General features: G+C 38.9%; 2 protein-coding genes across 4 annotated transcripts in view; one reads left to right on the top strand and one right to left on the bottom strand.

Annotated features, from left to right (window-relative positions):
- Window positions 1–1,347: 1,347 nt before the first annotated feature.
- Window positions 1,348–21,095, bottom strand: si:ch211-110p13.9 (uncharacterized protein LOC562347 homolog). 3 transcript variants are annotated; one of them, XM_057831453.1, is made up of 4 exons: window positions 20,130–20,844; window positions 14,959–15,094; window positions 14,748–14,881; window positions 1,348–6,999 (listed from the first exon to the last, which is right to left on the bottom strand). In XM_057831453.1, exons 1-4 carry the CDS (start codon window positions 20,325–20,327, stop codon window positions 6,346–6,348), a joined length of 1,122 nt encoding a protein of 373 aa, XP_057687436.1. In that variant the 5' UTR covers window positions 20,328–20,844; the 3' UTR covers window positions 1,348–6,345. The 3 variants fall into 3 exon arrangements, with proteins under 3 accessions (XP_057687436.1, XP_057687438.1, XP_057687437.1); XM_057831455.1 differs by lacking the exon at window positions 20,130–20,844 and adding an exon at window positions 19,998–20,051; XM_057831454.1 differs by lacking the exon at window positions 20,130–20,844 and adding an exon at window positions 20,885–21,095 and having other exon boundaries at window positions 1,351–6,999.
- The window catches only part of zcchc8 (zinc finger, CCHC domain containing 8), a 31,688-nt gene continuing 29,277 nt past the window's right edge, over window positions 20,488–22,898 (top strand). The window contains exon 1 of the mRNA XM_057831452.1: window positions 20,488–20,711. The gene's annotated coding sequence lies outside the window, so the exon portion shown is untranslated. The remainder of the gene's footprint in view (window positions 20,712–22,898) is intronic.

The raw sequence follows: 22,898 nt of genomic DNA, 5'->3' as shown, positions 1-22,898 counted from the left end.
GACTTACTCAGACACTTATTTCTTACTTGACACTAAACTGCTAAACTTCTGAGAATATTTTAATAACAGTATTTTAATAATTCATTCGGATGTATTTGTTTGAATACCCTCTACATGATAAAAAAAAAAAAAAAACATTTCAAAAAGATCAATTAACAATTTGCTGTGGATATACATTTATGTGCATAGATATTTAGAAATAATACAACTAAGCACACCAAGACACAGTGGTGAAATGAAGAGCACCACACATGAAATTGCTGGGAAAAAAATATGCAAGATTAGTAAATACCACTCTTGGTTCAGAAACAAGCCATCATTCAGGTTTCATACAATGGTGTAAATATTACATTGAATTTGAAACCAAATTAAATTAAACTGAACTAGTGCTCCACATCTATGTGCATGTGTTGTGGACCCTTCCGTTAGTTACCAGTGTTTGTTTTGTGTGCTTTGCTTAAATTAAATGAAACAAGCTTGATACATCCAAACAATATTCTAACAGCTGATGACCAGTATTATCTACTCTCAATGCGTTTTCTTCAGTCAGAAAAGTAATAGTTAAAAAAAGATTAATCACGATAAAATTGCACTTGCATTAGGGGTATAATAAATAAAAAATCGACACCACTAATTGTAATGTTAGTTCATTGTTCATGTTGTTGTGTTGAACATTTAAATTTAGTATTTAGATTTAGTATTTAGATTTAAGATTTAGGATATAAGTATAAAATTCAGATTTAAAATAAATATTTCGGATATAAATTTCAGATAAATATTTAGGATAAACATATCAGACTTACATTTCGGAAATACAGTTAACATTTACATTTACGATTTAAATAAATATTTAGTTCTGGACTTACACATTGAAGTCCGATACTTATTATTCAAAAATAAATATTTAAGTTGCTAAACAATGTTGTAAATGTGCAAAAAAAAAAGTGACTATAAAAAATTCACACCACGTTTTTAACACTGTGTGGCGCTAAATATGAGAACATGTTGTCGTAATTTTCAGCATGTTCTGCTTAACAAACGGCGCACCATAAGAGGTTTATTTGATCCATGGTTGGCAATCAACTGGTATTGAATAGTATCTAACTTGTGAAGAGATGTGTTTGCTCCTATCACATACAGTAGCATGCTCCCATAATCTGGTACTGATCTGAGCCTTCAAAGGGAAATCTCGGACTTAAAGACTTGTACAGTAGGTTCTATAAACCACATTTGTTCTCTTTTACAAAAATAAGTTTAGAGACATATAAAACATTGCCATTGATTTAAAAATCTATAATATTTAATACAACCTCTAGCAAAAAGTATGAAATCACCAGTCTCGGACAAGCACTCACTCAGACATTTTATTATGTAGAAGAAACTCAGATAAAAAGCTTTAAAAAATAATGAATTAGTTCAAAAGTGCAACTCCTTGGCATTTAGAAACACTAAAAGAAACGAATAAAAACATTGTGGTGGACAGTAAATCTTACTTTTTTGGAGCAAGTGCAGGGAAATAAATATAGAATCACTCCATTCTGAAGAAAAAAATATGGAATCACTCCATTTTGAGTAGAAAATACAGACACGTCCAGTCAATTTCCTTTCCTTAATTGGGCCCCTGCCTCGGATTAGATCTGCTTGTTAGTCAGCAGTTAAAAACAGTGCAGTTATCACACCCTGGAGGGCTGCTGGACCAAGTGGATTCACAAGAATCATGGCTCCAACAAGAGAGATGTCTCTTGAGACCAAGGAGAGGATTATCAAACTTCTTGTATGGCTGCCAAAGATGTGGGCTGTTCACAGTCAGCTGTATCAAAAATCTGGACCAAGTACAAACAGCATGGCAAGGTTTTTAAAGTTAAGGGTACTGGTAGACTGAGGAAGACATCCAAATGTCATTGACAAACAACTAAAGGTCATATGTCTTGAAAACAGAAGATGTACAACAAGACAAATGAAGAAGAAATGGGAGAAAGCTGGAGTCAAGGTATGTGACAGAACTGTGCAAAATCGTCCAAAGGGAATGGGATTTTCATACAGGAAAGCTAAAAGGAAGACATATTCCATTGACACTTAAAAAAAAGACTGCAATGGGCTATAGAGAGGCAATCATGGACTGTGAATGACTGGATGAAGGTTATTTTCAGTGATGAGTCAGGAATCTGCATTGGACAAGGTGATGATGCTGGAACATTGCGCTTCATTAAAAAAAAAAAAAAAAATACAGTGTTATTGAATCAAGTTAATGTTTAATGCATGTTATGCTATGATTTTTTTTTAATATTGCAAATTTTGTAATGTAAAATGTTGCATGTTTTGTAATGTGTACATCCGTCACTGTTTATAGTTCAGCTGAAACGAGTGAGGAGAAACTGTTTCAACAGTTTAACGGCTATCTACGAAGCTAACAGTATTTTCCTGTTTCACTGTCATTTGAGTCAATGATGGCCATAACTCTACACTGGGCCCATTTTCCCTCCACCTCCTTTCGTCGCTTTTTGAAGCAGCACCTAAGCGCTTGGACCTTTTCATATTAAGTCTTAATTGTCGTGTTGACAGCAACAGAAATGAGGCATTCATTTACCTTTCACTGTCAACTTGATTATTAACTTCATTACAAGTTAACTACTACAAGTTAACTACTAACGAAAACTAACCTTTTGGCTAATTTGGGGACATTTACATTGTTATTTTTATTATTGTGCACGGTCACTCTGAAAACCAAATAAATAAATAAATAAAAGCAACAGGAGGTTCCGAGCGCCAGATCTGACTCCATTCACGAATTTAGATCAGAAGTCAAATTGAAAATAATATTTTTTTTATATGTAGCATATTGAAATATACTTCATATGTTAGAAACATTAGGGAAGTGTAGCAAGAGTATTCCCCCTCCCTCTGAGTATTTTTTCCCCGTAAATTCAATTCAATTTTATTTGTATAGCCCTATATCACAACAAGGTTGTCTCAGAGGGCTTTGCAGAGTCAATATGATACACGATCAGATACAGTCGATGAATTACATGAGTTCAAGTCCTAGGCATCCCCCATCCTTAGACGCTCCATGGCGGCAAGGAAAAATAAAAAAAACACTAACACTAAAGCACTTTGGCGTCCCCCGCTACGAGATAGCGCGTTAAGCAACTGCCTCGCATGCCTGTACTGAGGGCCTGCACTACCATTGAACTGTAATTAAATAAAGCTATAAAATAGAATCTATTAATCCAGTGCTATTCCAAATGAGGTACGTAGTGATTAGTGTGCAAGATGCTCCTTTACTGAAGATAAAAACGTGTTAATTCCTACAAATTCCCGATGTGCCTTCCAAGAACCCATTTTAAAAGTACCCATGAATTTTCCACCCACTATCAATCGGACGCAAGCTTTTGCAGCCTGGTGCCCGATTGAGGCCCACGGGATGATATTTTTTGGGCTCCTTCTTGAAATTAGAATTTAGTGTTCCTGCATTTTTGCGGAGTTGATGCTTTTGGGGTGTTATAAATCCCTTATAAACTACCGCAGCTCAAGCAAAACACAGTTTTCAGCAACACAGGGCACTTGATTTTAATTCTAAAGTGAGAGTTTTCAGCAACACAGGGCACTTGATTTTAATTCTGAAGTGAGACAAAACAGAAAAAAAATATATCCTGTCATGTCTTTCTCAAAAACTCCTGTAAATAGAAAGACCACAGCACAGGTGTGAGAGTGTTTTTTTTTTTTTTTTTTTTTTTTTTAGCTGAGCACCTGAGATTCTTCCATTAACAAAGTGCAGTGCTCAAGAAATAGTGAACTAGACATGCTAAATACCAAAATACTAGTTTCATTTCATTTTCATTTCATTCGTTTATTTCAGGCCATCACTGTTCTTGTCAAGACAGCAAATATATACAGCTCATATAACAAAAATGAGCAGCAAAACAAATTAAGGAAATTAAGTAACATTACAATATCAACTAAACGCCTTAAAAGGAGCGGGAAGAAGAAAACATTTAATCCCACCCCTATTTTCTAATTTAGAACAAAAAAAATCTTGCTACTTCCTTCCATATTGTAGCCAACTAAAAATTCAGTTCAAACAATTTTGTACATATACGTTTTTGTATCCAATTTTGTCCCTACTGATGAAGTTACCATAGGTAACACCCAAACCAAGAGCGTAGGTTGGTATCAACATTGGTAGGGACGATATAACAGCATAATATGCATGTACACTTTTTGCTCGGGATGGGACATTAAGAAGACCAAACAGATTGGGAGAACCGGTGTCAGGGCTACATTTCTTATGAATATGAACCTAATTAATTGATATGCTAAATCGGGGGTGCTCATTACGTCGATCACGATAGACCAGTCGATCGCAACACTAGTGTAGGTAGCTTGCGGCCCCCCTCCCCAAAAAAACTTTTTAAAAAAAATGTACATAGTTAATTATGATTTTGTTGTGTGTATGTTGTGTTGCTTCTTGCTCACGTTTTTCTAGTTCTGTAGTTCCCAGCAGAGTTCAATAAATTTCCCAAAGTTAAATTATTGGTATGTGTAGAAAACACAAACAGAACAGTTTTGCAGGTTAGCAAGTTCACACAGTTTAATGTTATGCTAACTCTGATGCAGGTCGGACTTTCAGTAGCAAAATTAGTGGTGTGTTCCCCACCTCCACAACATTGGTGTCTTTTTAAAATCACTTAAAGTGGCTGCTGCTGGCCAAAAAAACTTATAATATCCCTTCTCTTCGAAGGGGGTGGAGGAGGCGACCTGTTTTTTTAAATGTATTTCTGCTGGGGTTGTGTGAGTGTGTGTGTCGGGGGTGGGTCTAGCCATCAGCCAATGAAACGTGCGTTTTGGGGGGGGGGGGGGGGGGGTGGACCGCACATTCAGCAAGTGAAATGGGGTAAGTGAACAGTAAGTTTGAAATAGTTCACTTAATAATGGTAGGGTCAATTTTATCCTTACAACATATAGGAAGACAATCTAAATGACCTATATAACTGAACTCATTATATCACGCATATAAGGTTGCTTAAAATTTGGTAGGGACAATTTGAGCATCCTGAAAAGTTGCCAGTGTTATGTCTCTACCGTCCCTATGCAAACCTACGTCCTTAACCCAAACCAAAAACAATTTCATACCAACATGGTAAATGAAAGTAAAACCATACCAACAACGGTAAAGGCCATACACACATGACAAACAATTATAAATGACAACAATAACGATACCAACAATGGTAACAGACAATATATCAGCGATGTTAAGAGACAACCAGCACACCTTCCAAGACAGATTATTAATGTAAATAAGACCTTGTATCAGTATACTGTGACCAGACTATAAGTTTGTATAACCGTTTGAATCTGTAGATAGTTTGGCATTGCTTGTGTTGCATTTCCAGAGTATTCCAAAGTTTTACTCCACACACAGACACACAAAAACCTTTAAGAGTTGTTCGAATTTTTGGAATTTTAAAGTTTCCATATCCTCTTAAGTTATGAGTTATCTCTTTCATTGTGAAAATGTTTTGTAAGTTATTTGGTAATATTTTGTTGAATGCTTTATAAAGGATTATTGAAGTGTTATACTTCACAAGATCATTCAATTTTAGCAGCTTTGAGTGAATAAACAAATTATATGTGTGCTCCAGAAACCCGACCTTATGAATGATCCGCATGGCGTGTTTCTGTAAAGTGACTAAAGGATTTATCGTGCTCTGATAGGCGTTTACCCAGACCTCAGCACAATGTGAGAAGTATGGGCGAACCAAAGAGAGAGAATATAAAGTGCGGAGTGCGTTCACATCAAGATAGTGTTTACTTTACTTATTATTGAGACTCTTGGAAATTTTTGTTTTTATATGTCTGATGTGGGGTTTCCATGTTAACACCCAAAAATGTATTCACATCTACGTTTTCAATTTGGACACCATCAATAATTACATACAAATCAAGATTTGTATTAAAGCTACCAAACATCATTGCTTTGGTTTTACGTAACGATAATTTATATCCATCCATTTTTTAATTCTAATCGGCTCCTTTTCACGGTCTTTAACAACTCATTATAATTAATACGACTATAGAATACATTGGTGTCATCTGCAAAAAGAATGTTTTAGAGGTTGATTAAAAAGAGAGAACCAGGTCGAGCACCTATCTTGGTCATGTTCAGAAAAAACTGTTAATGTTTTTAACTGTTACTATTTAAGAATTGATTACTTTTTTTGAATACTCGAAGGCCTTTTTTGGTGAATTGGCCCAGAATCACGCAGACGCTATCGCCAGGTTTAAATTGCTAAATTTTGTTCGAGACCCCGGCACTAGGATATCTACTTGCAGATCATAGGACGTCTACTTGCAGATCAAAGTGGAATAAAGCACGTGTGCCACACCGGTGATGAGGTTGTGATTTGCAAATTCCAGCATGAGAAGCAGGATTGGGTACTCGCTTTGCCTCTTGGCCCAGTCTTCATCCCTACTCAGTCCCATCCAGTTGAGCAGTAGGGTCCTCATTGCATCCGGGAAGAGCTGCGTAGACAGCTCCTCTGCCGGCGGCAGCTCCCCGATCCTCTGGATGTGGCGCTCTTTGAAGGCTTCCACCCGCCGGCTGATGTCAGCGTGGGCCGCGGCGAACCGGCGGCCTAACCAGCCGGCCAACGATGTCTCCGCAGCGTCTCGTTCTGCCGCTGTCCCGCTTAGGTAGCATTCTGCATGGTCCAGGAGGAGCAGGACCGGCTCCTGATGATGCTCCGCCAAGTTTATCGTCGCCAGTTTGTCACTTAGGCTCCTAAGCTTATTTCCAAGAGCAGATAAGGTTTCGGAGCTCTGCAGGGTGGAATAACAGTGGTCTGACTGCATTTCTTTATTTGTATTCTCCAATTGCTTGGGTGTTTGCTCATTTGGCGTTTCATTCACGGCGTTCAATCCAGCTGCTGTGTCCAGCTGCACAGTCAGGCTGTAACTGGTTTTCAGTGCACTGTCACTCATTTGAGATTTCCACACATCCTGCAACAGGGGACATGTTCAAGAATTTCATTTAATAGGTCTCAAAATGATTTTTAATAATAATTTTGACAACATTAATCAACTCACTTTTCATCTGAAAACATGATTATTTCCTGAACAATATTACTACACTATAACAGCATTACTTCAATGTGTCAAGTACATTTCGGCTAAGCTAAGAACCCTTGGATGACGGCTACCAAGCACTCGCCATTGTGCCACACTTCCACACCTGGCTCCAGAGACCCACATCCGTGCCCGGGAAAATGATGTCCCTTTTTCTTATTCGTCATAGAGGAGCAATTAAGTCGTATTTGTCTGGTCCCTTAACCAGGACCTGTTTGCCCTGGGTGAACCTACTAGGATCAAAGGCTCCCAGAAAATTTAGGATAACTGGGACAAACAAACCCTTCCACCATAAAGGAAAATAGTATTTTTGCTAACATCTTTATCACTAATCACAGACATGACTGCTTCTATTGTTTTAGTACAACAGTAAAGTAAAAATAAAGACATAAAGACATTAAATACGTAGTGTAACCAACAATAAAATACATGAATGCACAAATCCGATTTTTTGTCATATGTTTTTTGGTGTGCCCGTTCAGACTGCCTTTGTTCATTGAGCCCATTGAAGTATTACGCATGCGCACTAATTCGCAGTGCGACATGCGCTGAGCAAGAAGACCCGCATGCGTAGAAGCATAAAAATAAATGACTACACATGCTGGCTGTCATCTGTCATTCCAGGGAGATCATATTTTGATTTCCAAAAAGAGGACACAAATATCAAACATAAATAATCCCTGTTTAGGCTAATATTCAAAGTTTATATGGATCGATAGCATGCACGCCCCCCCCCCCCCCCCCCCCCCCCCCACACACACACACAGACAGTTTGCCCCGACTCTCAGCCGTGTAAGCAATCTTGAAATATTGCTCATATAGAGCAGAGAGAAAAAAGAGCATTCTCAGGCTTATCCTCAACCCATTTTTATTTTTTTAATGACTGTTGTCAAGCTCGACCCTTCCCCAAAAGCTGTGTTCAATGCAAGTTAGGGGCTAATAACGCACAGCTGCACCGCTACCGTAGTGCCCTGTCTCTCTCGCTCTTTGATGACGTAATTGCTGAATGAATTCCAATTTGGGAGACTTGACAGTTCAGACGGCTGCGACATTCTGGAAAAATGTGGCTCAGATTGGATTTAAACCACATACGAAAGTGACCCAGATCGGATTTGAAATGGTCCACTTCTAAGCTTGACCTGTCCCGTTCAGACCTTCAAGTTAATGCCTCCCTTGAGTCGGAAAAACACGAAAAAATTGGATTCGTGCATTAAGACCTGCAGTATGAACCTAGCCTAAGACTGATGCCACCCTCGGACAACGCCCAGCTTCCTGGCTCCCTTTAAAAATCTGAACACTTTCTCCAGACAACGTCACCTCTCTGGATGCCAAGGGGCATGCGGCGAGAATGGACCCAGGGCTCGGTTTTTCCACTCTGTTTGCCTGCCAGTTTTCGTTGCTCGCTCCCTATTTAGACTGTTCTTTCCTTGGACTAAATTGTCAAGGCTACAACAACATGAAAGAGCAAGCCAAAATGCCGATAACTACTATAAACAGGCATGAAAATGGGTCAGGGGTTAAAAAGGTGAGAAGGGTGTGGAGGAAATATGTTACGGTACACTTTACAACCCAATAAAATAATGAGCTCTGTCGACCCACAGTGTTTTTCAGCAGGGCCAGTCAGAGACCGGTAGAGGAGCAGTTGCTCATAGATCAAAAGGGGCATATAACCAAGTATTTAATACACCTTAACCCTTGTGCAGTATTGCGCCAAATCCTGGCGTTTTGCTTTGTTACTCATCATATTATCATATATAAAGCATATCAAAAAATAAGCTAGAGGGCTGAAAATTGTCAAAAAATGTCAAAACATGTTTACCTTCAAAATGGCACCATCCACAATTTCAAAATTGGTATTGTCATTATTATATGTGGGAGGCCTACTTTTTTGTGACGCAGGGAGTATTACGCCAACTTTCGTCCCCATTGACTCCCATTATAAATCCCAATTTCTCACGTTTTTTGATGCACTGCCACCTGGTGTGTGAAAGTGCATTTCCCACGATTACACAATTTATGGCTTCAGCGGGGTGTCAACTGAAACGAGATTGTAACGGATCCTGGATGAATATCTTAAAAATAAAAAATCCAGCAGGGGACACTAGACTATTATTTATCATTTTTCTTGATTGATCCCTCATTGTCAAACGCATTTACTTACTACCAAAAAAAAAAGTTTTCATGTTGAGCTTTGATCGAACGGGCCAGTGTGTGGACTCACGAACACTTGTGTGTGAGTGGGTGTGTGCACGCGCGTGTGAGGGTGGGGGTGTGCACGCGCGAATGTGGGTATGTGTGTGTGTGCGCGCGCGCGCACGTTGCTTGTTCAATGGGACAGTATGAGTTGACTTTTGTGACGTTTGACTTTATGACGCGACTGTGGGAGAAATCGTGTGCGTTTGTACATGCACGCGCACTCTCAGGTCACTGAGCGTGTGCGTATGTGTGTGTGCTTGTACTTTTGCGTGCAGAGGTCTGCAGAAGGCGGCTTTGAATGCACTTCAAAGCACCTTGTCTGCAGGGCGCAAAAAGGTGTTTGATGTGACACATTTTGAGAATTCAAAATGCAGTTGTTTATTGAATCTCAACTCTTATTGGTAGAATGTTTTACTTTTTCCTCCTCCCATTGGCTCAGTGAATGGTCACGTTTGTAAACAACTTTATATGGGGTCCAACGGCTCAAAGGCCATTTTACTCCCTGTGACGGCTGGTGAGCAGAGATGGCGAGAATCTTTTTTCTTGAGGAGGCAAGAAAAATGGTGTTGGAGGAGGAATGTCCCACAGACTCACTGGATGAAAAGGATGATGTGTCACAAGACTATGATGAAGATTTTGAGCCACTTGTAGGAGAGGAGGAAGAGGATGATGATGATTTTGAGGAGGTTACAGCAGAAGCAGCAGAGGAGCAACAACAACAGAATCAGGTCAGCACTCCATGGCTTGCCAAAAACCAAGAAATGAAGTTTCGAGGCACTTCAACCCGCCCCCCATTCTATTGCCTGGCCCAACGCTTTTTGCAATTGCCAGGATCAGTAGCCCCGAGACTACTGTCAATCTGTTTTGCCCCCACGACATTATCCAGCAGATTGTCTAAAAAAAAAGCCCAAGATTATTTTGGACTACAATCTGTGTAAAGGGGCAGTCGATCACTTGGACCAGGTAAGCATAGGTTATGTCTTTTTAAAAACTTTGCATCAAAGCTCTCTGGTCATCTGACATCATCTGATGTGTTTTTTTGTGTGTGTGATTTGCAGGCATCTGCCACATATTCTTGCTGCTGGAGGACATTACAATGGCCAATGTCCATATCATATCATTTGCTGGATCTGTCTCTCTTCAATACATTCACCCTCTTTACTCAGGTGGACCCCGCAGTGGTGGCCACGCCACAAAGCCAGAAATGTGGGCAGTGTGGCCTTTGCATTAACCAACCGACTACGGGCATCAAACATTAGCTGCAAATGTGGCATTTATATTACATACAACATTGTTAGTTTTGTTCATAGCACACTATTGCTTTTATTGTCCATAGAGGGCATTCAGAATAAATAAATAAATAAATAAAAACTATATACGTATGGATAGGTCTGATGCTAGTGAACATTTTGAGATGTTGCAAGTAAAAAAATATTTAGAAATGACTTGGTTATCACATCCTCAAGAGGGCGCCAGACTTCATCCCCAATACTGCGAGAGGGGTAAAAATTTTGAAATTGCTATTGTCAAAAAATGTTGAGTTCCCCAAAAATTTTGATTTTGTGATTTATTAACATATTCAAGGCTCTAATGACCTGATATCAAATATTCCTACTTGGATTTGGTTTTATGTATTTCATACAACATAGTTTTGTTCAAAGCACACTATTGCTTTTATTGTCCATAGAGGGCATTCAGAATAAATAAATAAATAAAAACTATATATGTATGGATAGGTCTGATGCTAGTGAACATTTTGAGATGTCGCAAGTACAAAAATATTTAGAAATGACTTGGTTATCACACCCTCAAGAGGGCGCCAGACTTCATCCCCAATACTGCGAGAGGGGTAAAAATGTTAAAATTGCCATTACAAAAAAATGTTGAATTCCCAAAAAAATTTGATGTTATAATTTATGAACATATTCAAGCCTCTAATTATCTGATATCAAATATTCCTACTTGGATGTGTTTTTATATATTACATACAACATCGTTAGTTTTGTTCATAGCACACTATTGCTTTTATTGTCCATAGAGGGCATTCAGAATAAATAAATAAATAAAAACTATATACGTACGGATAGGTCTGATGCTAGTGAACATTTTGAGATGTTGCAAGTAAAAAACTATTTAGAAATGACTTGGTTATCACATCCTCAAGAGGGCGCCAGACTTCATCCCCAATACTGCGAGAGGGGTAAAAATTTTGAAATTGCTATTGTCAAAAAATGTTGAGTTCCCCAAAAATTTTGATTTTGTGATTTATTAACATATTCAAGGCTCTAATGACCTGATATCAAATATTCCTACTTGGATTTGGTTTTATGTATTTCATACAACATAGTTAGTTTTGTTCAAAGCACACTATTGCTTTTATTGTCCATAGAGGGCATTCAGAATAAATAAATAAATAAAAACTATATATGTATGGATAGGTCTGATGCTCGTGAACATTTTGAGATGTCGCAAGTAAAAAAATATTTAGAAATGACTTGGTTATCACACCCTCAAGAGGGCGCCAGACTTCATCCCCAATACTGCGAGAGGGGTAAAAATGCTAAAATTGCCATTATAAAAAAATGTTGAATTCCAAAAAAAATTTGATGTTATAATTTATGAACATATTCAAGCCTCTAATTATCTGATATCAAATATTCCTACTTGGATGTGTTTTTATATATTACATACAACATCGTTAGTTTTGTTCATAGCACACTATTGCTTTTATTGTCCATAGAGGGCATTCAGAATAAATAAATAAATAAAAACTATACACGTATGGATAGGTCTGATGCTAGTGAACATTTTGAGATGTCGCAAGTAAAAAAATATTTAGAAATGACTTAGTTATCACACCCTCAAGAGGGCGCCAGACTTCATCCCCAATACTGCGAGAGGGGTAAAAATTTTGAAATTGCCATTGTAAAAAAATTTTGAGTTCCCCAAAAAATTTGATGTTATAATTTATGAACATATTCAAGCCTCTAATGACCTGATATCAAATATTCCTACTTGGATTTGTTTTTATATATTACATACAGCATTGTTAGTTTTGTTCATAGCACACTATTGCTTTTATTGTCCATAGAGGGCATCCAAAATAAATAAATAAATAAATAAAAACTATATACGTATGGATAGGTCTGATGCTAGTGAACATTTTGAGATGTCGCAAGTAAAAAAATATTCAGAAATGACTTAGTTATCACACCCTCAAGAGGGCGCCAGACTTCATCCCCAATACTGCGAGAGGTATAAAAAAAATATACTGCACAAGGGTTAAAACAACATAACTTCAATTTTAACCAGCTTTAAATTATAATTGGCTGTGACATATTCTAATTGGGAGGGGGCAACAGTGAATAGAAATCAACACTGTCATTAACACTTTCTAGCTGTGACTCAGTCACTGCCTCTTTTCTTCGTTCAACCTCTACATCAAAACTTTCTTCCTCAACTTGTTTTTCATCTGAGAACAAACCTCATCAGATGGTCACTGAGCCACCAACAGCACAGTTCCCTAAAAATATTTCATTATTATCCATATTTGACAACTCTAGCACCTAATAATTAATAAAGCAATGACATAAAATCTTATAAAAAAATAACATTGTAATTATGTTTATAATTGTATTTTATACCTGACTATCCTTGCAAACTGTTATTCTAAGTAAGTGTGCTATTCACCCAGCTGATGAGGTATCCGCTGCCTTTAGCAGCCTCATTCAACTTTTTTTATCCCTCAATCTCCTTTCCTTACGAGGCATGTCTACATCATGAAATATAAATCTTAACTTTAAAAAAATCAGACTCCCCAGTGGCTTTTAATTTTAAAGCTTTAATTTCTTTCTCAATAACTATGCAGAAAATATATATATTTTTGATCCAAAAAATGTCACTTCAATAAAAAAATGTGTTTGAATGCAAAAATAAATTTGAGACAAAAAAAAAAAAAAAAAAAAAAAAGCATTTGAAAACTTTTACTTGATTGAAAAAACCTTTTGGATTGAAGTAATGTTGGTTTGCGTTTGGGCCACATTTTGGCTGGAACATTTGTGTCTTTATTGTTCAATCAAAAAATAAGTTGCTTCAAAAAAAAAAAATCAATCATAGAAAAAGTTTGCGCATGCGTCAATCATCGTTTAACTAAGTGAGCAGCTTGACAGGATTAGAGTAGACTCACTATCAAGCATTTAATAAAACCAAGCATTTTTCTACTACTTTATTCTTGTTTAAAAATAATTCGGTGGGACTGTAACATGTTTAAATCTTATCATAATTATTACATTTTGAAGTGCTTAAAAACAATTTATAAATTATACTTTGGGGAAAAAGTGAAAAAAACATGTCTTTTATGTGTAACTTTTTTCCAGTGCTAATCTGGATAAATTGAACACGCACAAAAAAAACCTTATCTTTCACTTATCGCGGCGGGTTCTGGTCCCCATTAACCGCGAAAAACGAGGGATAACTGTATTTCTGAAAAGCTTTAAGAAGCGAGAATCATTCCCACCACTTGTTGGGCCGGCCGTTAGCTCAAGTTGCAGCCAAAAATTACGCGCCTCAGTCGGACGAGAGGATCGATGCGAGCTGCCCCTTCCATCCGAGCATGCTGCTTAATTTGACTCAGCAGTGTGTTTCTTCGTTTACATTACCGTTAAATACACAAGCTTGACGCTAACTTAACGGGAGCTATTTTTTCACGGGAGATTTGGCTAGCCGTGGCAGTGTTCAACGCAAGCTGCAACAAACGGCAGTAACTTTATTATATCGCAAAATACGAAAACAATTGAAACCATTACTCACCAAATTTAATCTGCAGGCCAATACAGGCAAGTGTGTATGTTGCGCTCTGGTCTGCCCCAGCGTGCCTGCTTTTTGTTTTCGCAGCTTTGCAATGCAACCAAAAGCTCTCCAAGCACTCAATGTTCACGCTCTCCAAGCACTCCATGTTCACGTGAAGAGCGTGCGCGCGATTGGAATAATGGAACGCAGTTTGGGCCTATGATTGGTTCTTGTCAGCGAAGCAGCCAGAAGGATTTGCTGACTGTCCAAGTGTCATTTTTTTTTTAAAGGACCGATTTCTGAAGTGCTCAGTTAATCACATGATAATAATAGTATTTTTTTTTTAATCTCCCTCCCCCCTTCCCCCACGTAGGTCCACGTAGGTCACCCTTTTTGACTTCAAAACGGCGAATTTCGCCAAAAGGTGAGACATTTTCATGCCTGTAAAGAAATAACTATCATTCACGTAAATTATACAGTCACTTCAGTTCACATTGGTCTTGATTACTTTTGGTCTCTTTTTCTATATCACAAAAACCTGGCATTTGAACAGGGTTGTGTAGACTTTTTAGATCCTCTGTACCACCAGTACCTGTGCCTCTCTCAACATTTGTATTGGTCATGTGTTACAATCTTACTTGGAAGTTGTCAAGCACTGCCAGTTGCTCCCGCTTGGTGTACATCTCAAAGGCCACCCGGAAAAGACCATGAATTGTGTAGAACCACAACCCGTTATTGGATGGTGCCACCTTCAACCCCTGAAACCTGAAGGCTGACAAATGCCACACGTGCCGCTTGACACAACCAGACCCGTTGGGATTGATTGCTCTTTTGTTGTGTTGAGTTTACCTGAAGAAAAATGGATTTTGGTCGCAAGGCCTTTCCGGGCAAACTTGGCATGATGCCTGGGATGGTTCTCAGAGCGGACATTCGTGTTGGCCAAGAGGTCAGCGCCGAGAAAGAGAGGAACCGACGCCAGCGAACTCTGAAACAACAATTTTAATCACTTTAATAGGCAGATAAAACCACAATTATGGAGCCCAGATTAGTTTTTTTCCCCTCAACATTATTTTATGTGCTCAAAATCTTTAATTGCTTACTCAGTTTATTTCTCTGTCCTCAAAATCTATCATTGATAGTTCAAAATAGTGGCACAAATATAACGCCATAGTAATTGAGCAGGTAAAACTAACATGCAAACACAATTATGGAGCACAGAGTAGATTTTTTTTTACCTCAATATTATTTTCTGTGCTTAAAATCTATTATTGCCTGCTCAAAATCCTTAATTGCTCACTCAATATATTTTTCTGTGCTCAAAATCTATTTTTCTGTCATTGCTCACTCAGAATAGTGTCACAAATATAACGCCATATATTTTTTTTGTCCGCTCACTTGACCACCGGAACACGAACGTCCGCTGGTTTGACCACAGTCAAAGTCGCAATATCTGTTCTTTCCAATATCAACCCTAGTATGTTGTGTGTAAAAAAAATGTGACTGAATACATGTACGTCAGTGGTTTCCAAACTATTCCACATAGGGCCGCAGTGGGTGCAGGATTTCACTCCAACAAAATAAGACCACACCTTTTCACCAATCTGGTGTTTTATATGTGTAATCAGTTGATTTAGGAGTGGGAACCTCGTGTTAACTCACTATACGATACGATTTGCGATACAAAGTTCACGATAACGATGATCTGACGATATGGCGATACAACGATTATCGATACATTGCTCGGAAATTCATTCTAGGATATTTTACAAACAACTAATAAACAGAAAAAACAAGCTTCTGCTGTGAATTAAATTGATTTTAATCACTAGTAGACATCCAATCCATTTGAACTGGGAGGGTGGCAGCGAATGAACGTTCGTTCATTTGCTGCCATCCCTCCCACTTCAAACGGATTGAACGTCTATGGCCGTCAGTGGCAGCCAATGCCAGGCAATTAGGTCATTTTGGGTCTCCCTGTTGATTTTGGGGTATTTTATGGGTCACTTCCTGTTTATTTTGAGTTACAGAACAGAAAGTGACCTGGGAATCACACAAATGAATAAGCAGTAACTCAAACTCAACAGGAAATGACATGTAAATGAACAGCAAGTGACCTGTAATTGCCCTGAAAATCGGAAAGAATGACCGCGAATGCTCTGGTTTCGAATTAGTGCTGCAACAATTAATCAATTAACTCGAGTATTCGATTAGAAAAAAAGATTAAAATTAAATTTTGCTGCTTCGAGTTTTCGTTTCATTTAAGTGGCGTTGTAATGGTTTGTTTTGAAAGTGTTTGCATTTATTGATTTGGGTGGATACACAGCCCTCTAGTCTACCTTATTTCACATGGCTGACTCCATCTGCTCCCTGTTAAGACCAACATAAGCGTTTGAGCTAATGATTTTTTTTTTTTTTTTTTTTTTGCATTCCTAATTTAGTTTACAGGTATATTTAGCAGTTTTTTTGTGGGAATATGTGTCTGAGCCTTTTGTTAAGAGCATTGTAAAAAAGTGTTAGCATTTTATAGCATTTAAGCTAGCGGACTTTTGCTATGTAAGTTAGCCAATTTTTTGTTGTTGTACGTAGATCCTCTTTTTTTATATACCGTGTGAGGCTCAGCTCAGGTGTTTTAATTTTTTATGTTCCTTATCCGATTACTCGATTTTTCGAACTAAATAATTCATCAATTAATAGACTACTAAAATAATCGATAGCTGGAGCCCTATTTCGAATGAACGAAGGTTCCCAGTCTAAATGGATTGGGCATCTTGTACCGTCAATGGCAGCCATAGAGTTACCTGAGACACAATTTTGGTGGAAGATTTCAGTAGCAACTTGTTGGTTCCTTTTTTAAAAATTTTTTTATTTTTTATTTTTTAAACGATATCTCGATTCTTGGCAGGAGCATATCGATAACCTTTTGGGATACAAAATATCACGATATATCACCATTTCGATATAGTGTCACACCCCTAAGTTGATTGCAGTCAGGTGCTGCTTGTTTTAGTACAAACCACATTGGTTAAAAGTAGCGATGGCAGCTTGAAAGTGAAACTTTGAAACGTGCTCCGAACCGATGACGTAGATTTATATTGGACCAATGCTTGCTTCAAACCATGTGACATATGATGTATGAAACAGGAACTGTTTCAGTTCTTGAATGAAACACCCCTATCGGTTCACAATCCAATCGGGTGGGTCACAGACACTGGCGTCTTGATTCTGACAAGTGACTGGCTGAGGTGATTTGAATTATAGCATCTCATTATTTCATAACGGCACTAACAAATGTTAAATTTGCGGGTTGTCGTCGTGGTTCGTGTGCGTTTTTGCAGTTCACTTGCTGGGAAATCTGTTTTGTTAATGAGCAAGCTAGGAAGAGAGGTCGTTCTGAAATGTAGGAACACTATGATCTGATCGCTCCTGATAAGGTACGTTTGCTGTCTATAAACACGTAACATAAGTAATGTCATTTAAAAAAGTTACATTGCTAACAAAATTAAAGTTGTTGCCAGAGATGCTTGAGGTCTGATACCAGGAGGTCAAGGAATGCCTCAGGATATGCAACGAAGGAAGTGTAGCGATAGTTTACTGATCCACCCCTGGGAAGAGCCGAAAACCCACTTATTTACTGGCAAAATCATCAGAATGTGTACCCTCATTTATTCCAGTCAGCAAAACATTTTTTATGCAGACCATCATCATGTGTTTCCTGTGAGCTAAGTATTTTCTAAATGTGGAGAAGTTTTAAGCCAAAAAGAAATCGACTCCATCCAAAAACTCTGCAGATAATAATGTACCTCAATAAAAATCTTTGAATGTTCCCCATCCCACATAATGACCATAGTTAAACAAGCACACTCCAATCCCCCCCGGCCCACCACGTCGCTCACATCAGTGGCACAAAACATATTCATAGCTCTTTATTTGTAAAAATAGTCACCCTCTTAAAATATTCGCCTACGCCATATTTGAACAAATATTTACTCCACCGCCCAACCCCCACCAACCCTTGAACATTTCCTCAGGGTGCTGGCCACCTCTGCTAAAATTGGCAACATCCTTAGTCAAATTGATTACTCAATTCTGCCACTGAAATGGAATTAATCATCAATACAGTGTAATGAAAATTTGGTTCAATATTTCATGTTTTCGAAAAAAATAAAAAATAAAACTTAAAATAAAGTGACTTAGGCGATTATTGTAAGAGGATGACGAAATAGCACATCAAAATCAGCTTTCCTGTGTGCATCACACTTCAGGGGCAAAGATGGCTTGTGAGCCCCTGCAGTTCCATCTTATGCCAGGAGATGTCACTGGTAATGAAGTTTCATGAACTGAACCTATTTTCGAATCAATGGAGGAAGTCGGCGTGATGTCACGATGACGTCACCTTGCTTAGCAACGTGTCGCCATTTTGTGAAGGGGGTACGCACAGCTAAACATTCCGTAGACAAACGTCTGAAATTCATATATTTCAGGTGTGTTTTGCGTCTTTTTTCATAAAAACGTCTTAAACGTGGCTTACTATTATCACGAGTCACTGCCGACAGACGCGAGGAGGCGATACAATTTAAAATTAGCGTTTATTGGCTTACAAAGCTGCCCATACAAAGTCGCAGCTGATAGCTGGATAAACAAAGGAATGGCCTGCAGTGGAGTTTGGAAACATCTAGAACTACCTCATAAAGTCACCCAGTAAGTTGACCTTTATCAATTATGTGGAATATGTACTGTGTGGAACTGAGAAAATTGGTAGTATATACGAAGTGATTATTTCTGCCATAACCGGTAATTCGCCTCCAAGCGTTATTTAGCCATGAACACGTCACGGCAAAATAACCAGTTTCCACCAGGCCAATAATATACCAATTGACTAATCAGAGCAGTTCATGGCAAAAGAAAAATAAAGCTTTGCAAGTTGCCGGTTACGGTAATAATAACCACTGCCTAGTCTATTGCATCCTAGCAGCTAATTCGGGCAAAAATTAAAGACAGTTTACTCAACAGTTATAAAATGTCGGCTGCAAACGTAAATGTGCTTGGATTTAGGTTCCCACAGGAGAGAATAGTCCACGGAACCGTCCTCTTTTACTGTTCCTCGATTAATTGCTTTCAGCCATTTGCTTGCCATTTTCTTCTCACGAGGAAGAATAAGAACTTCAAATGCGGCTCCGAATTCTTCCTTGTGTGACAACCCGCAACACAGCAACTTTTAGTCATTCCGATGGAAAAAAGACCGCAAATAAGACGAAAGTTCAACGCGTTTGTATTAGGCTCAAGCGTATGACGTGACACTCGCGAGGTTTCCGCCGCTATCGCCATTTTGGAAGCGGGAAACATAAACAGTGAGGCATTTCAACACAGGTCGCTCTTTAAAAATGGTTGGAAATTGTTGTGCGGTAAAGAATTGCAACAACCGATCAAATAGAAAGGAGAATGTACAGCTCGATGGAACACCATTGAGTTTCTTCCGGATCCCTACATGGAGAAAAGGCGAGGGAAAGGTCATATCTGAACTTACCAAACGTCGAAGAATGGCATGGGTGGCCTCGATCAGAAGGAAGGGCATAACATTTGATTCTCCAGTTACACACAGAGTTTGCTCTATGCACTTCCACTCTGGTAAGTTAATTTCGTTTGTTTACGCAAATTTCGGTAACTTATACCCTAAGTCGGCCTGTTGTTATCTATAGCTACAGCTAAACAACTAGCATGCATACATGTGCATTGTCTTCATAAGACATAATTCTTGTCGTTGCTAAATGAAAAAGCTGTAATATTTTGACATGAGAGAGTGGCAAAGAATTTGTACACAGGCTACATTTTCTGCAACAGAAAATTTGTACATCCGGGGTCACAGACTAATGCAAACACACATTGCCTACCTTTGCTAGAAAGATGGTGTTGCCGTTTGCTATGGTCATAATGTGCAGATCCTGCACCCGTCCGCAGCAAAACTGTTTGTAGCTTTGTAGCGATTTGTAATCTCAGAATTGCTGATGAGTGTAGTAACTTACACCAAACACTAAATACAGCATGATGTCCATTTCGCGTAGTGGTGGAAGCTTGTTGACATCTTTATTCCATTTGTGTTCGGCTTGCTCGTAAGGGTCAACATTGTTCACATCCTTAAAATTGCTCACATATCTGTCCTTCGCCATGGTAACAAGTTTGCCTCTGTATCGAACTGGCAAGTTTTCCTTACTTTTTTCCATCTTTGGCACTCGTAGTTGAATTGTATTTGCCGTTAAGTTTAAATGTCCCGTGATGCAGACGTGCTTCCGAAATGGCTGCGTTGTCGCAAATCTCGCATGATCCCGTGCTGCTGTGACGTAAACGCTCGAGCCTAATTACAATGCACGACAGAGCAACTGCTTGTGACTCGTCTTTTGCTCCATTTGCAATATGGCGACGCTTTGTTATGGCTGGTGACGTCATTAATGCCTGGACGTCCGACTTGCTCTATCGGCCAAGTGGTTCGCAACTTCACATGAAGCTTCGTTGGCCATCACTAGTTAAAAGGTCCGTGTTTGATCACACCGGCCCTCGAGGACCGTTTTGGAGACCCCTGATGTACGTCATGGTGCTAAATCAGCATGGTAGGCTACCACCTTTGCATCACTTTTAGCCAAGAAAAACCCTGTTTATAGCTATTAAGAGACTTGCGATAACGCCAATTAATAGGTTTATCGGTGCGCGATGCACCTTGTTTGCATTGGTGTAAAAGTGCCTTTAAACTTTTGCCCCAAACAAAAATGGCTGTCTTGCATACCTTATGGGGACCCTCTGTGAGTGTAAAAGATGACTCGTTTACCAGGTAAAAGTAACGTATTTTCCTCGAAACCCCGTCCCAATGTGGTAAGGACAAAAAGCTAAAGTTTGACATATTCTTCCGACAATACTTGCGGCTTATTATGAATCCAACTATGGAAAATCCGAAAACATCACCGAAGAAACAGGCTATCATCACAAAATTTGTTGCGCTAATCCCTGAGTCTTGTGTTGGAGGCTTGCTCCGCCCACTACTACGGAACTTAATTTCCCTGATTATTGTCTTGCAGGCCATTTCTCGAAACTGAGAAAAATTACAGTTTTTACAGTATTATAGAAGTGGATATATTTGGACGGCAAATAAAATTTGACAATAATGACATATTCAATAGCATTTAGTTTTCATTCATTTTTAATTAACATTCTGTCCGAACAAGCTTAACAAGAGGCAAACAGACAGCGGAGTGCACCAATCAGCGACGGGCAGACGTGCCGTTAGCAAAGCGACGAGGGCAGGACGAGGGACTTGCGCGCGGAAGTAAACATACGAGGAGAACGGAGTTTATTCAACATGGCTAGCGCGAGACAGACTGTTGTCAATGTCTCGTGTCGATGTGTTTTAGCTCATTTAAAACTGAGTTTACCGCGGATTGGAACATAGTCTCGGCTCTCCCGCCATCCGTGTTGTTATAGAGACGGCTTTCGGCGCGCAAGAGTGACGTTGCTCGTGAAGAACACGTCACGCAAATAAACAAATCTGATTTGTCGATTGATTTTGTAGCTACTCGAGAGGCTGTGTCCCAGACTTTTCTCTCAGTGTTTAAAAAATACAGGGAGAACAGTCTGGCCGTGCCAGGCAAACACTCAGTTGCCCTGACATTTTTCCGAGTAAGGCCAACGACGTCATGCATCAAGAGAGACAATAGCTAATTAATATGCTCACTCGCCACCCTGTGGTCTGGGGTGTGAAATGCAACCTGTCAAAATGACGGATGGACTTCAGTTTTTTCCGTCACCGTTTTAAAAAACCGGTCAACGACGGAAAATATTCGGTTAATGCGACCCCTGATTGTTATATGGAGATTGCTATTTGTCATACCATTTATGTAGCAATTGGGAAAAATACTTCGATAAAAAGAATATCCTTTAAAAATATTGGAGTAGAGAGACTGAAACAATGATATTTTGCGGGTCTCTTTGTCGCACTTTCCTCGTTATGAATAATTCCCCCTCAGTGGGCTGCATACTGAATCAGATGAAACTATTCCCCTGCTGACGTCATCCACCTGTTGGGGACACTAGAGCCCTATGATGGTAGGCGTGGCTAGACGGCGGATTAAAACACTAATTTCTCGTCATCTGCGCTTTGCCAAATTGTTGTACTAGTATATAGTTGAATCATCTCAAAATATTATTTTAATTCACATAATAATGCTATTTAAGACTTTTTTTATTCTGTCCCGTACGCACTTTCAGGAATAAAGTTGCATCATCTGCTAATTGATTTATCACAATGTTTTCATCCAATACTTTCAGCCCCTCAATTCTACTGGTTTTGAATGAAATAGATAACATTGTTTTTTGAGTTTTGGTGTGTTTTTTATGGTATTGTTTTTGATGATGTGAATAATTTGTTGGAAAATCAATAAAAAATACAGTGGGGAAAAAAAGATAACATTTCAGCCACCATTATAAACAGTAACGGTGAGCTTCCACAACCCTGTCGAATTCCTCTCTTAACTCATTAGCTCCCAAAAACGTATAAATACGTTCTATTTTTAATTGTTTCAGTGTCCCAAAGACGTATTTATGTTTTACGTTTTTTTTTTTGTTTTTTTTTTTTTTCCAAAAAAGATATCTCTGGGTTCTGATTCAATTTAGCTCCAAAGTACAAAGATGAAAATCCATTTTATAAAACTGGCCACTGGAGGGCAGTAGCGCATTTGGTAAGACCCGCAACCCGATTCAACGGCAACGAACAGCCAAGCCGCACGGCCAGGCGCCGGCGGAAGACG

Source organism: Corythoichthys intestinalis, chromosome 3 (genome assembly GCF_030265065.1).
Source record: "Corythoichthys intestinalis isolate RoL2023-P3 chromosome 3, ASM3026506v1, whole genome shotgun sequence".
NCBI lineage: Eukaryota > Metazoa > Chordata > Actinopteri > Syngnathiformes > Syngnathidae > Corythoichthys > Corythoichthys intestinalis.
The sequence above is the reverse complement of the archived record's forward strand: the minus strand, read 5'-3'. Positions and strand labels throughout refer to the sequence as shown.